Raw genomic sequence first — 15,807 nt, 5'->3', positions numbered from 1 at the left:
CCATCAGATTACATGGCAAAGGCCAGGCCGCCATCAGATTACATGGCAAAGGCCAGGCCGCCATCAGATTACATGGCAAAGGCCAGGCCGCCATCAGATTACATGGCAAAGGCCAGGGACATGGGGGGGGGGTGAAGGTTTGGAGCCATTCATGTGAACAGTCATGGTCACCTTTGTCCCCACCACCAGGCTCAGCTCTGACATCTATTACATCTTCAGGACCCCCATAAATCTCAGGCAGCCACAGGATCAGGCCAAGAGATGGAGACTGACCAAGCTTCTCAGGTCAGAAAAGGATAAGGAGTCTGGTTCTGATATGCCATGACACACTGAGCCCCGGCATTGACAGTAATCCTGTTCTTAGGAAAGGGGGGATGAGAGCCCTAGCTATGACTGGTTCTCTCTAGGCGTATCCTCCTAGGGGACAAGAGGCACTTCTCGGTTCTGGGGGTGGTCTAGCTCTGGCTCCTAACTCCTCCCGCTTGGCCCATGCTTTCCTGTTCCATTCCTTGGGAGGCACCATCTCCCCGTGCTTGCTGTCTGCAGTAGGACGTGTGCTGATGTACGTGCATGCCAAGGCCAGCGACGGGTCCTTTTCTGGTTTTGTTTTAGTGTAGATTTGTGTCCTTTTGCTACCAGAGCCATCTTTAAACTTTTGAGTTTCCTGAGCTGGTAGTAGTGGTGCACACTTTTAATCCCAGCACTGGGGAGGCAGAGGCAGGCGGTTCTCTGAGTTTGAGGCCAGCCTGGTCTACAGAGCGAGTTCCAGGATAACCAGAGCCACAAGAGAAACCCTGTCACGAAGAAAAAAAGAACCACACACACCCTTTGAGTTTCCTGTATATTTGTATGATTTAAAACTATCCGGGCATCCCTCCTCTGTCTGGGCTCAGTTGTAGACGTTTCCTCTGACAGTGACCTCCTGGCATTAACTTAATTCTTTTGGAGATTTGACCAGAATCGTGCATTTCCCCTTCTTATTTGGTCTTCATCAGAGGACATGATCTTGGTTCCCATGCTTTTTTTGCCTTACTTTAAGAAGCTAGTTGGAGGGGCTGGCGAGATGGCTCAGTGGTTTAAGGGCCCTGGCTGCTCTTGCAGAGGTCCTGGGTTCGATTCCAGCATCTGCATGGCAGCCCACAATCATCTCTGACAATATCCTCTTGTGGTATGCATACCTGCAGACAAAACACCCATATAGATAGAATGCATACCTAATATTTATCTTTTTCTTTTTTTTAAGCTAGTTAAAGTAGCTGGAGAGATGCAATCACTGCTCTTCCAGAGGTCCGAGGTCCAAGGTCCAGAACCCACAGCTTACAACAAACCAGCTATAACTGTAGCTTTGGGGCCTCCATAGTCCTCATCTGAGTTCCATGGGTTGGTATATACACACCCGCACACAGTTGTGTAAAAAACGTGTTTCATTTTGTTTGGAAGCAAGGTCTCACCATGTAGATCCGCCCACCTCTGCCTCCCAAGTTCTGGGACTAAAGATGTGAGCCACCACGCCTGACTGAAGTAAAATTTTTAAAGAGTCAGTAGGAGATTTTCACAGATGCTGGCTGGAGATGGACGGACCATGTCTAGAAAACTGTTGTGTGTCCTCCGGACTCTGCTTGGGAGCTGCTGGCTCTTTAGTGAACTTCCCCGCTGTACCACCAGCCAGATGCCCCCTGCAAGCCCTGGCTGCCTGGCTGTGTGCACCAGTGTGCAGATGGACTGCGTTAAGTTTAACTGGTACATGTTTGCTTTTAAGCATGAGTTACCATCTTTGGAGTTTGATTCCCAAACCCATGCTGAAGATTTTGGTCCTCTGTTTGACCGACTCAGTTCCCGGACCCCGTTATCCTCCCCTCCCCGAAACCCTCTTTAATATAGCAGCATCTTTTGTTCTTCATGTGCTGGGATCTGCTGAGGCCCCTGTAAGTAACTCTCTGTCCTCATCTGGGCTTTAATGGAGAAGCTGTTGGCTGTGACGAGAAGTCCCTGTACCCTGGGCTGGAGTGGTCTAACCTGTGCTCCACATGTCCACATCCTTCTGGGACCGACCAGTGGACAAGCCAGGAGCAGCCTTCTCACAATGTGTGAGCAAAACAGAGCCGTTTCAAAGTGCCTTGTTCCCTGTCATCGAAGCACTCTGGAGGTAGAGACGGGAGATTAGTAGTGCAGGATCATCCTCAGCTATGTAAGTGGGGGCCATCCTGGGCTACATAAGATCCTCTCTCAACAACCCTTACCAAACAAACAAACAAACAAAAAACCAAGAACAAATAAACCTTTGTGCCGAGATTTCTTGATCCTGTTACACAGTATTGCCCAAATCCAGTGACCTCTGAGCCTGACGTGGGTCACAGCACATCACCTTGCCCTTGTAGAAAGTTTGTGTAATTATTTAGATGTCAGAGGCCACAAGAAGAGATGGGAGGTGGGAGATTTGGGGGCATTTGTGCAGTCTACTACAGCAGGCTAAAATACTGACATAGTTGGTTCCTGACCTGCTATAATCTGTTCCTTTTTTTTTTTCCTTTTTAATATATTTTTTTAAGATTTATTTATTTATTATATGTAAGTACACTGTAGCTGTCTTCAGACACCCCAGAAGAGATTCAGTTATCATTACAGATGGTTGTGAGCCACCATGTAGTTGCTGGGATTTGAACTCAGGGCCTTTGGAAGAGCAGTCGGTGCTCTTAACCACTGAGCCATCTCTCCAGCCCCCCTTTTAATATATTTTTAAGACTTTATGTATGTGAGTCACTGTCGATCCCATTACAGATGGTTGTGAGCCATCCCATTACCATGTGGCTGCTGGGAATTGAACTCAGAACCTCTGGAAGAGCAGTCAGTGCTCCTAACCACTGGGCCATCTCTCAGTGTACCTGTTTTTAACTCCATTTCTTCAGTTTAGTTCTTCCCGGCCTGGTGGCTCACACCCAAAATCCAGGCACCTAACTGAGACAGGAAGATCAAGAGTGCAGAGCTGGGGCTGAGGAGGTGGCTCACTAGCTAAAGGACTTGCTGTGCTGTGGACTTAACAGCAGGTGGGCAGTGTAGTGCCAGCACTGGGGAGGGGGGAATGGGGAATCCCTGGGGCGAGCTGACTATAACCAAATAAACCAGATGGGTAAGCTTCAAATTCATGGAGGAACCCTGCCTCAGGAAATAGAATGGGAGAACAGTAAAAGAAGACATCAACCTCTGGCCCCGTGCTCTCTCACACGTACAAACACACAAGAAAAATAAAATAAAATATATGCAAAAACGACAAAAATATAGGTCAGCGTCAACCATGGCTGCATAGTGGTACCTAATCTCACACAACACCATCAAAGGTCGGCTTTGGCTTACCTGGTAAACTCGGTCATATTCGTGGCGTCTTTAGATGCTGTAAAGGTGGCTCTCCTAACAGTTTAAATGAGTGTCATTCATGTGTGTCGTCTCCGTGAATGCTCATTTTGTGTTCTAGCTGCTTGTGACACTTGTACACCTTTAAGTTAGTAGTACTGTGCTTCAGCTGCCAGTTGGTCTGACGCTTTATGCCAGGCCACCGATCATCTTAACTGAAAGCTGTGAAAGCCCTGTTGGTTTAAATACACCCAGCAGCATTTCTTAAGCCCTGGGACGCTGGGGGCAGAGGGTGCCGTCATTGGCTACTGAAGAATTTCGACCACTAACGCTTCATTTAAGGAATACATTGAAGGCACCAGCCAGAAATACATTTAGGCAGTGGTGGTGCACACCCTTAAGTCTCAGTGCTTGGGAGGCAGAGGCAGGAGGATCTCTGTGAGGACAGCCAGGTCTACACAATTAACCCTGTCTCAAAAAAAAAAACAAACAAAAGCAAATTTAAAACAAACCATTTAGGGGTAGAGAGAGAGCTCTGTGAGTGAAAACATTCTCTTCTTGATAACCTGAGTTCAGTCCTCAGGCCCCACGTGGTAAAAAGAGGGACTGGCGCCCACAAGTTGTCCTCCATTCACACGCCAAATTAACCAGTTAGTAAATATACAATAATCATAAACACCGGGATGTAATGAAAAGAAAGTTAGACAAATATTTACAGGGCCAGAGTGATTGATAGCTTGGCTCTTAGGATCGCCCTTCAGAGGCCTGAGGTTTGATCCACAGCCTGCACACGTACGATGTCTCTCCACCATGGAACTCCAGGCCTGGGGAATCTGTGGGCACTGCACACGTGTGCCGCACAGACATACGTGTGAGCAAAACACAGAACGGTCAAAGTGATTTTAAAAAAGAAATGTTTGCCTTGGAAGTAAAAGAGGGTAGAGGGTCACAGTAGTGTGTGTATGCCTGTGATCTCAGCACTTGAGGGAGTGAAAACAGGAGTTCACGGTCACCTTCAGCTACATAGGGAGTTAGAGGCTAGCCTGGGCTACAAAGGAGCTTATCTCAAAAACAAAAAAACAACAAAACCCCTCAATCTCTAGGAAATCAATGTTAACTCTTTTTTTTTTTTTTTTTTTTTTTTTTTTTTGGTTTTTTAGAGACAGGGTTTCTCTGTAGCCCTGGCTGTCCTGGAACTCACTTTGTAGACCAGGCTGGCCTCGAACTCAGAAATCCTCCTGTCTCTGCCTCCCAAGTGCTGGGATCAAAGGTGTGCGCCACCACCGCCCGGCCGATATTAACTCTTGAACCTAGCTGTGAGATTTTGTTATCGTTTCTCCCCCTCCCCCAACCCCCACGCCTGGATTTTTGTCGCTAATGGAATTGATAAAAAGAAGAAAAGAAAAGAGGGGGAGGAAATGTTTGTCATTCTAGTTTGAGCACGTAGCATGAACTTGTGGCCCAAGGATCTCAGGGTTTCAAAGCAATTGGTTGCAGGTTGTGCAAACCTGTCTAGAAGAAGCCGTAGTTCCGAGACCCACCGCTAGGTGGCTACTTACCGCCGAGGAACGTGTTGCCAGGGACAATTCTTTCAGTGGTTTTATTTTTAATACCCGTCTCAGTGTAATAGGTTTCTTCCGGATTCCTGTTGCTTTATTTTAGTTTGTGCTATTTATCTTCCTGTAGAAGGGTTCTGTGAGTTTTGCCAAACGTTTGGAACGGTGGTGGGGCGGGGAGTATGAAGGCAGGGAAGAGGCCAATGTTTAGCAAAAACACCAGTTAAGGGCCCGGAGATGGCTCAGTCCATGTCTGCCACTCAAGCACGAGGACCTGAGTTCGATTCCCAGAACTCACATAAAAAGCTGGGCATAGCGGCAGACAGTGAGGGTAGACGGCTCCTGAGCAACGAGACTGACCTCTAGCCGCCACATACACCTGCACACCTACATTTTTATTCATGAAAAAGACTTCTTAGGAAATATATTGGGCTGTAAGGGCCAAATAGCTGCAGACCCAGCAGTTCCTCTGTGCATAGTCGGTGTTCATTTTCTCTCAGTTGCCGGGTGAGCACTATAGCCTAAGGCAGTTTGAAGGAAGACAGAGCTTACCCTTCTCCGTCCCAAGTCACTGAGGAAAGTCGGGCAGGAACTGAAGCAGAAACCTCTAGGGATGCTGCTGGCTGGCACACCTGCTGGCTTGTTCTCTGCTGGCTTTCTTATACAGCTCAGACTCACCCGCCTCGGGATGGTGATGCCAACAGGGCTGGCCCTTCCACATCAATCCTCAATCAAGATATTCCTCACAGGAATGGCCACAGGCCAGTCTGAGGGAGGCAGCTCTTCAAGTGAGAGTCCCAAGTGTCTCTGGGTTGTGTCAAGTTGACGATGAAAAACTAAGCAGGGGGGGGGGGGGCTGGAGAGATGGCTCAGTGGTTAAGAGCATTGACTGCATTTCCAGAGGTCCTGAGTTCAAGTCCCACCAACCACATGGTGACTCCCAACATCTATATTGGGATCTGGTGCCCTCATATGGTGTGTCTGAAGAGAGCAACAGTGTACTCCCATAAAATGAATAAATAGATTTTTTTTTTTAAGCTAAGCAGGGACGTGGCCAGGTTTACACAACTGTGCTCCCTGGCATGAGTGAGCCCTGGCTTCAGTCTTCAGCACAGGAAGAGATGGCCCTGACCCAACAAGCTTTATGAATCAGCAGTGGTCGGGGTTTGGGCCACAGGCTGGTGCTCCCAGCTTCCGGCTCAGTTAGCTTGCCTGATGTTAGTAGCATTCAACCATGTGAAGTATTCTTTGGTTCCCAAATCGCTGTTTTCTGAAATCGAGTTAACGTGATCCCTACTGCCTCTTGTCGAGTGCATTAGGCAGCTCAGGGTGACATTGGCCTTCTACCAAGGAGTGATGCATGATCGTGGTCTCAGAAGCCTGAGAGTGAGCATGGGTCACAAACCAAGCCCTGGCACGTGCTGCTAGGTGAACATGAATGTGTCATATGTGCAACCTCAGGACCTGAGCCGTGGGTACAGTACTGCTCAGAGGCTGTTGCCCGAAGACCACCCTGTATTGTGCTTGGCATGGCTCCTACCGTCTCAGAACCAACCTTAGACCCCTACTGGCTGTTAGCTCACTTGCCTAAGCAATCGAAGCAGTCCTGGGAAAATGCCTCAGCTGATCCTAGATTCCACGTAAAAACGTCAGCCATGGGGCAAAGCTGTGATCCCAGCACTTGGTTGGCAGAGACAGGCGGATCCTTAGGGCTCAGTGGCCAGTGGGGCCCAGTTTGTGACCAGATCACTGAGAGATCCCATCTCAAGGGAGGTGGTCAGCGTTCCTGGGTGACCCCTGAGGTTGTCTTTTTTGTTTTGAGTTTTGTTTTTTTTTTCCTTGAGACAGGGTTTCTCTGTGTAGCCCTGGCTGTCCTGAGACCAGGCTGGCCTTGAACTCAGAAATCCTTCTGCCTCTGCCTCCCAAGTTCTGGGAGTAAAGGCGTGTGCCACCACTGCCTGGTTCTGAGTTTGTCCTTAGACCTGCACATACACACACTTACTGCATACATACAGAGGCGCACACGAAAGCACACCGAGCTGGAGAAGAAGGTCCTTGCTTGATGACCGACCTGGCAGCGGTTGAGTGAATGATTTGGGAAATCACACCCACTCAGATGTTTGCAATTTCCCTTCATCTTTCAACAAACACAAATTCAAAAAAAAAAAACACCAAGCAGCTGGATTTTGTGACCTCTCCCCAAGTAGAGAACACAGCTGGCGGTAAATGAAAAATAAATCTTGTGCAATAAACACGTCTCTATTAATAAAAATCTGCAAGAATTATCCTCGGGTGTAGCCATCATGTGGGGGGTGAGAGGAAGCCTCAAGAATGCAGCTTGGCACTGACCTGTCGGAAATGTGTTACTAAGTCTCTGACTGACACTCAACCACAATTCAGAAGGATAAAGTTGTGCAACCCTCAGCCCCCAGCTAGCAAACTGTCTTAACTAGAAATGGAGAAGGGGCTGGAGAGGTGGCTCAGCCATAAAAACGTTGGCTGCTTCTCTAGAGGACCTGGGTTTAATTCCCAGTACACACCAGGCAGCTCACAGGAGATCCAATACTCTCTTCTGGCCCCTATGCAAAATTAGAAATGACATCATTTAAAAAAAAAAAAAAAACCAACGGGGAGTAGATTTGTACATCCTATCTAGGACATCTAAATGGCTCTTTTCAAAAATTCCATTTTTTTCTTCTGGGTTTTCTAGGGGTAGGGGTGTGCCAGCACTCGGTGATGGCTCAGGTTTGGGGACCGAAGAGAATCCCAAGGGCTGCTGGGAGCTGCACCGAGGAGGGGGGCCACCTTCCTGCCTTGGTACAAGCCATTTTCTGGTGTGCGCTTTGGGGGGATCCTCTGTAGTTGTTAACCTACCTGTTCTTATGGAAACTCACCTTGTGTTGACAGGGGACGCCCCCTTCCAGTGCTGGCTCTGTAGTGCCAAGTTCAAAATCAGCTCGGACTTGAAAAGGCACATGCGTGTGCACTCGGGGGAGAAGCCTTTCAAGTGCGAATTCTGCAATGTCCGCTGTACCATGAAGGGGAACCTCAAGTCACACATCCGCATCAAGCACAGTGGGAATAACTTCAAGTGTCCGCACTGCGACTTTCTGGGTGACAGCAAATCCACCCTGCGGAAGCACAGCCGCCTGCACCAGTCGGAGCACCCGGAGAAGTGTCCCGAGTGCAGCTACTCCTGTTCCAGCAAGGCCGCGCTGCGCGTGCACGAGCGCATCCACTGCACCGAGCGCCCGTTCAAGTGCAGCTACTGCAGCTTCGATACCAAGCAACCCAGCAACCTGAGCAAGCACATGAAGAAGTTCCACGCCGACATGCTCAAGAATGAGGCACCGGAGAAGAAGGAGGGCGGCAGGCAGAGCAGCCGGCAGGTAGCCAGGCTGGATGCCAAGAAGACGTTCCACTGTGACATCTGTGACGCCTCGTTCATGCGGGAGGACTCGCTCCGCAGCCATAAACGGCAGCACAGTGAGTACCACAGTAAGAACTCGGACGTGACTGTAGTACAGCTTCACCTTGAACCCAGCAAGCAGCCGGCTGCGCCCCTCACCGTAGAGCAAATCCAGGTCCCCCTCCAGTCCAGCCAGGTGCCCCAGTTCAGCGAGGGGAGGGTCAAGATCATCGTGGGGCATCAGGTGCCTCAGACGAACGCCATAGTCCAAGCGGCCGCAGCTGCGGTCAACATTGTGCCCCCCACCCTGGTAGCCCAGACCCCAGAGGAGATCCCGGGGAACGGCCGGCTACAGATCCTTCGCCAGGTCAGTCTCATTGCCCCTCCTCAGACCTCCGGGTGTCCCGGCGAAGCAGGTGCCCTGAGTCAGCCAACTGTCCTGCTGACCACCCATGATCAGACGGCAGGGGCCGCCCTGCAGCAGGCTCTGATCCCCACCACCCCGGTTGGGACCCAGGAATGCACGGGAAACCAGACATTCATTGCCAGTTCGGGCATCACGTGCTCAGACTTGGAAGGCCTTAACGCTTTGATTCAGGAGGGAACGACGGAAGTGACTGTGGTGAGCGATGGGGACCAGAGCATCGCAGTGGCCACCACGGCACCCTCTATCTTCTCTGCCCAGCAGGAACTGCCCAAGCAGACTTACTCCATCATCCACGGGGCGGCACACCCCGCCCTGCTCTGTCCCGCCGACTCCATTCCTGATTAGTCTGGAGGGAGGGGTGACAGACAAGACAAACTACGAGAGGAGTACTGTGAGAGGCCCCTGGTCCCGCATAAATAATTGTATTTTATACAGTTTATGTAATTTTTTAACAGGGTATCAACGTGGAGACCATTCTCCCTCAAGCTCTTGTTGATTGTGTCTTAATGGTTACCAAGGCTGATTCCAATACGGAGTTGGAATTCACCACAGTAGGACTGAACACTTTCGTTTGTTTTTCCATGTTTCGGATTTAATTTTTTTCAACTGGAATAAAGGTGTTTGGGTTTGGGTTTTTCATCGTATAGTTTGTATAGTATAGTTTGTATGTACCCAGTGTGTCTGTGTGTGTGTGTGTGTGAGAGAGAGAGACTAGGTGGGTAGGTGGGTGTGTAAGAGAGAATGTATGTGTGTGTGAGAGAGAGAGATTGGGTGTGGGGAGGAGAGAGAGAGACTGGGTGTGTGTGTGTGAGAGAGTGTATGTGTAAGAGAAAATGTATGTGTGTGTGTGTGAGAGAGAGAGATTGGGTGTGGGGGGAGAGAGACTATGAGAGAGAGAGAGAGAGAGAGAGAGAGAGAGAGAGAGAGAGAGAGAGAGAGAGAGACTGTGTGTGTGAAAGAGAGAGACTGTGAGAGAGAGAGAAAGAGAGAGAGAGACTATGTGTGTGTGTGTGTTCCTGTCTATGTCTGACTGTGTGTGTGTGTGTGTGTGCATGTCTGTTTGTGCCTGTGTGGACTACTTATGTCCCTACATAGATCCTACTATGATGGACCATTTGCTAATGAGTGCTGGAGATGAGCCAAAAGGAACAGTGCCCTCACACCTGGCTAAAACACACTGAATAGAGCTGGAGAGATGGCTCAGTGGTTAAGAGCACTGACTGCTCTTCCAAAGGTCCTGAATTCAATTCCCAGCCACCACATGGTGGCTCACAACCATCCATAATGGGATCTGATGTCCTGGTGTGTCTGAAGACAGCTACAGTGTACTCACATACAAATAAATCTTTCAAAAACAAAACAAAAAACCCCACACTGAATAGAGATACTTTGTTGCAGTTCAAACTATGATTAGAGAGGGTGAAGGATGAAGTTTAATTTGTTTTTCATTCTGTATGTGCATGCGAGCACATCAGTGCAGGTACCCACAGAAGCTAGAAAGGATGTCAGATGCTCAGAGCTGGAGTTACCAGTGATTGGCTTGGGTGCTGGAACATAAACGTGGGGCCTCTGCAAGAGCAGTGCACACACTCTTAGCCGATTAACCATCCCTCCGGGCCTGGGCTTTGTTACAGAATCAGAGGGAACTTCAGCAGCAGGGGCTTGGGCTCATCTCATAAACACCTCCCTCCTTAGCAGAGACCTACAGCCACCCAAATGGCTGTGTCTTTATTTTTGTTTTGGAGACAAAGTCTCTGTAGGCCAGGATGACCTTAGATAAGATCTGGGAGGATCAGCCTGCAGAGATTATAAGTTTACAAGCGCGAGTGCCACTTGCCACACCTGGCTCCCACACATTTGAAACTTCGGACTTGAGGGTTCTCACATTTCTGCTTAGATGTCCATCTCGGCTCAAGCTTGGGGTCTAGAGGAGACCTTGCTCAAAAGCCAAAGGAAAAATTCTAACCGTTCCCTTTTGAGTCGGTCGTTAGGTGGCACCAAAGAGCAAGCCAGAATGCCCAAGAATGTGAAACAAAAGTCTAGGAGTGTCTCTCTGGTTTCCAGTGTCTGCCAGGATTGACAGATGAGAGCTGTCCTTCACTATGACCAACAAAAAAAATCATCTTAGAATGTTGTGGGACTGCCCGGTCACGTCTTGGCCACAACTGCCTGCCTTCATTCTTCAGTAACATGAATTTATTTAATGAAAGTAGTCATGCAATCATCTCACTTTTATATGAAGAGATGATTTCTGCTTTGGGTAATAAACTGGGTGAGTCTAAAACAATTGTTAAAAGCTCTGAGGTTGTAGGCTCCGTCAGTAAGAGCACTTGCCTAATGTGCAAGAAGACCTGGGTCCCATCATACACACACACACACATACACACACACATATACAACCTCCATGGTGCATGCTTGTTAAAAAAAAAAAAAATCCAGTAGTCTGGGACTAAAGGCAGGAGGATCAGAAGTTCAAGGTTAACCTCAACTCTAGCAAGTTGAAGGCCAAACGGGGTCACATAAGGAGGCTGGGGCTAAGGGATCACACTCAGGTCTTACCTTTGGAAAATGTGAAGTTCAAGTCCCTGGGATCCCTGCCTTCTGAATCTGTCTCCTTCTTCTGTTTTCTTTTATCCTTTATCTGAGTGCAATTCGTATGACGTCACTGTCTCCACTCTTGGCCAGAAATTCACTACTTTCATATGAGCAAGAATAAAGACTCGTTTACTCCAGCTTGGGTAAAAATCAGAAAGCCCCACAGCATACAAGGTTCATGGGAATCCGTTTGCCTGCTTGGACCTCCACCTCTGGGCTTCCGTGGCGTGTCCCTCCCCTGCACATCCAGCTGTGTTGCTGTTTCCGTTTTAGGGAGCTGTTTAGAGGAGCTACAATCCAGGGGGCTAAAGCTGTGTTCCCTGGTTTTTAAGTAGCTCGAATTTGGGAAGGCATATTTTGTCTCTGCTCTCTAACGTTAATGGTTTGAGTCTGAGGATGTGACCTGGAAAATACATGGGGTTTGTAATTACTTATTTTGTGTGTATGCAGGTGGTTGTTTTCCTTTCCAAGACGGGGTTTCTCCGTGTAGCTATGACCAGGCTAGTCTCAAACTCACATGATCGCCCTGCCTCTGTCTCCTGAGTGCTTTGCACCACCACCTCCGACTTGACTCAGTTTGATTTTGTATGTGTTCTGACTGCACGCATGTCTGTGCACCATGTGTATGCAGTGCCTGTGGAGACCAGAAGGGAGCGCTGCATCGCCTGGAACTGGAAGCTGTGAGCCACCATGTGCTGCCAGGAACTAAACTGGGGTCCTCTGCAAAAGCAATAAGCATGCTTGGTCATTAAACCATCTCCCCAGCCCCCAAATCTGTCTTTTATACCAAAGTGCTTCCAAAGCATTTTCCTGTACGGTGATTTTATGCCCACTAAAATTATGGATTTTAGTGAATCACAATTAGAAAAAAGAATTCACAATTCGTTTTTCTATTTGAAAATAGTCACAGGAAGTATTGTAGTGGAGGGAAGAGGAGGGGTTGGTTACCCACACCCAGAATGGTAACTAATGTTCTGAGTTAGTTACTGTTCCTTGGTCCTTTACACACATTTTCTCTTAAGCAATTTATTTGTATTTTTATTTTGTGTTTGTTTTGCCTGTGTATGCTTGTATACCATGTGCGTGTAGTGCCTGTGGAGACCAGAAGAGGGCATTGGATGCCCTGGAACTAGAGCTACAAATGATTGCAAACTGCCATGTGGGTGCTGAGAACGAAACCCAGGGCCTCTGAGAGACCGGTGCTCTTCATTTCTGAGCCACCTCTCCAGCCAGACACAGTTCCTCTTACTATCTGGAGAAACAGCTCCCAACTTAGGGACCTGGGGTTCATGGAGGTTGTGCGAGAGAGCTCAGTGGTCGAACCCTTGCCTAGAATGCACAAGGTCCTGGGTTCAATCCCCGCCAGCATCAGACACACACACTCACTCATGCACTCATGCACACAACCGAAGTGGATGTTTCAAACCAGCCTTAACCCACAATGAGCCTCCATAAGTGTTAACTCTTTCCATCCTCATAGGCATGACCACATCGATATCCGTCCTGTTCCCTCAGGCCAGGGGCGATTTGGTCACCTTCCCAAACCTGGTGAGAGCCTATGTCTAGGGTTCAGCAGGAGATGAGTGGTCGCCTTAGTCTGTTTAGGAGCTATAACCAATTGCCATAGATGGGGTGCTTACAGACAACAGAAAATGGTCTCTTGTCATCCTAACGACCAGGAAGTCAGAGTTGGACTTCCTGGTCGTTAGAAGGTGAAGTTAGAAGGTCGTTAGAAGTCCATCAGAAGGTGGACTTCGGCACCTGAGCCAGAACTTTCCTCACAGACATCTTCCAGTGTTGTCCTCGCCCCATATTTCTGAAGTCTCGTATTTATTTATTTTAAATGATTTTTTATTTATTCCTTGAAAATTCCATTCACGTTTAAAATGTGCCTTAAGTATATACCCCTCCCGTGGAGTCTCCTTTATAAGGAGAACACAAACCCATCCATCCAGTTGGACCCCATCCTTGTAACATAAACACTTCCTTCTCAAAATACGATTTTGAAGGGAAACAAACAGATCAAGACAGACAGGACAGAAGAGAAGGCAGTTTAATGACACTGAGCCGTTGAACCAGCCACACAAAGTGCCACCCATCCCATGCCTGCTCCTGACTTTGTCCCTTATCTACTAAGACCGTTCCTTTCTGCTCTGTTAGAGTCTATGTTGTTTAGGGGGTCCCAGGGCGGGCATTTTTTGTGTCCTTTGTTTTTGAGACAAGGTCTCAGGTAGCCCAGGTTGACTTTGAATTCTCTGTGTAGCTGAGGATAACGTTGAACTCACGATGTCTAGTGCTGCATCTCCTCCGTGCTGGGCTCACAGCTGTGAGGTTCCGGTTCACGGGCTGCTGGGAACTGAACCCAGGGCTTCGTGCATGCCAGGCTAGCACGCTGACCGCGCTACATGCCCAGCCCAAGCAGCCACTTTTAAAAATTCTTTGTTATTGTGTGGGAATTTGGGGTACACGCATGCTACCGTGTGCGTGTGGCGCTCACTGGACACCTTTGTGGGGTTGGTTCGCTCCTGTGGGTTTCCTGGGGCTTGGGTGGCAAAGACTTTTTACTAAACTCCTATCTTGTCAGCCCCTTTCCCCGATTATTTTCTTTTTAATCTAATAATAATGTGCAGATGGGAATGTAGAGTGGTAAAGCAGAGTTCTAAGCGGGTTTAACGCTTCCTAGGAAGGCTGAGAAGGATCCCGCGATCCTGCGGATCCGTCCCAATGTGACACTCTGGGGAACTTGTTAAAACTCAGATTCTGATCTCAGCGCTTCTCGTGTTTGAATCCCCTGGGGAGCTGGTTCAGCGCAAACTCTGGGTATGGAGAAGCTTTCTATACATGGACCAAGAAACCTGTTCAGGAATGTACATACCTGCATTGCTCATAATTACCAAGCTGGAGAGCGAGCGCCCTTTGGCTGGGCGCGGCGCGACTCCCAGTGCAGTGTATTCACATACTGGATTATGGGGGGAACGAAAACAGACTAGGCTGCCTGTGGCAACATGTTGAATCACAGACTTCCAGATTCCGGGGAAGGAGGGACACTCAGTGAAGAGGCAAGACTGTGCAGTGTGTCGTGAGGTGATGAAATTTGTTGGTAAAGCTTGCCTCCCCACTCCCCACCCCCACCCCCAAAAAAGGAGGCAGTGGAAGAGGCGGGCAAAGGAGGGAGAAGCCGATGGATTTGTTAAATCCAAGAATGTGCCACACCTCAAGGTAGGCGGCATCTCCAGCGAGGTTTAGTTTTTGTTCTTCGATTGGGGGCAGGGGTTGCCCTGAACTGACGCAGCTATCATTTTTACATGTTACCAAGTTTTATTGTTTAAACTTTTGAAAATAATGTAGGGCCTAAAGAGATGGTTCTTGAGAGGACCTGGTTCAGTTCCCAGGACCCAGATGGTGTTTCCCCCTGCTACCTGTAACTTCAACCCCGGGGACTCTGACACCTTCTCCTGCCCTCCATGGGAACCTACATTCGTGTTTGCATACCCTCTACAGACATATAGACATAGGCGCACAGTTAAAAATAAATATTTTTAATTAAATTTTTTTGAAAAATATTTCCTGCGTGTGGATGTTTTGCCTCTGCGTATGTTTGTCCTGCACATGCTCATAATGACTGTGGGGGACTGGACAGACAAGGGCATCAGCTCTCCTATAGCTGGAGTCACCAATGGTGTGATTAACCAACCATGTGGATGCTGGGAACTGAACAGCAGCCCATGCCCCTGACCACTGAGCCATCTCTCCAGCCACCCCTGCCTTTTAAAAAGTTCTTTTTAAAAACTTAAAAGATTGTGAAAAGATTTATCCCAACATGCCAGTCGTCAGTCAATCACACCCCGAATGTGCTTTTTTTTTTTTTTTTTGGTCTGTCCTTGTCCCCAGGGACAAGTCACAGGCCACCTCTCGGGCCTCGCCTGCAGTTCAAAGTTTCAAAGTGTCTCTAAATACACGTGCCAACTCTGTGTTATGCTTCATACCCTATTGCCTGTGTATGGATATGCATACATAGAGTCACAGCAGCGTCCCACGCGTCTTGACCTTTGGATATCCCACTTGGTACAGCCTGAAGCACTTTCTGTATCTGCCAATGTAGAAACCTGCTCGTTCTGTGTTCTCCTAAATGTATACGGGCTGCAGCTGGTGCAGAAATAGGTGAATTCTGGCACTCAGAAGATTAATGTCATCCCACGCTTGTTTGCTTCGAGTGCGTTTCCATGGGAAGACAGTGTCTTGTCTAGTTAGAGTGGACTGAGTGCTCACTATTGCCAGGGATAAATGTAACACGCATCCTATCGTTATCAATAGTTAGCAACATGTAGACCACCGCCTCGGTAGCAGACATCATCTGTACCCACGCATAAGGTTGCTCATCACCGTCCCCCAACTGTAGCATCATCGCCGTTTCATTGAGGAAAAGTGGGAAGCAATTGGTGGCTTTCTTTTTTTTTTTTTTTTTTTTTTTT

The 15,807-nt window shown here is 48.4% G+C and overlaps 1 protein-coding gene across 2 annotated transcripts in view; it reads left to right on the top strand.

Annotated features, from left to right (window-relative positions):
• Zfp64 (ZFP64 zinc finger protein) overlaps window positions 1-15,807 on the top strand; it is a 63,255-nt gene that overhangs the window by 22,168 nt on the left and 25,280 nt on the right. Inside the window, exon 6 of one of the 2 annotated variants that reach the window (XM_021150662.2) lies at window positions 7,812-9,384. The exons of the other annotated variant lie outside the window; for it this stretch is intronic. Within the exon in view, the coding sequence (XP_021006321.1) occupies window positions 7,812-9,085 (1,274 nt within the window). The 3' untranslated portion in view covers window positions 9,086-9,384. Of the gene's footprint in view, window positions 1-7,811; window positions 9,385-15,807 lie in introns of those variants that run through there. 2 annotated transcript variants of the gene reach the window in all.

Source organism: Mus caroli, chromosome 2, assembly GCF_900094665.2.
Source record: "Mus caroli chromosome 2, CAROLI_EIJ_v1.1, whole genome shotgun sequence".
In the NCBI taxonomy this organism is placed as follows: domain Eukaryota; kingdom Metazoa; phylum Chordata; class Mammalia; order Rodentia; family Muridae; genus Mus; species Mus caroli.
Note: the sequence above shows the minus strand (reverse complement) of the source record. Positions and strands in the feature narration are given on the sequence as shown.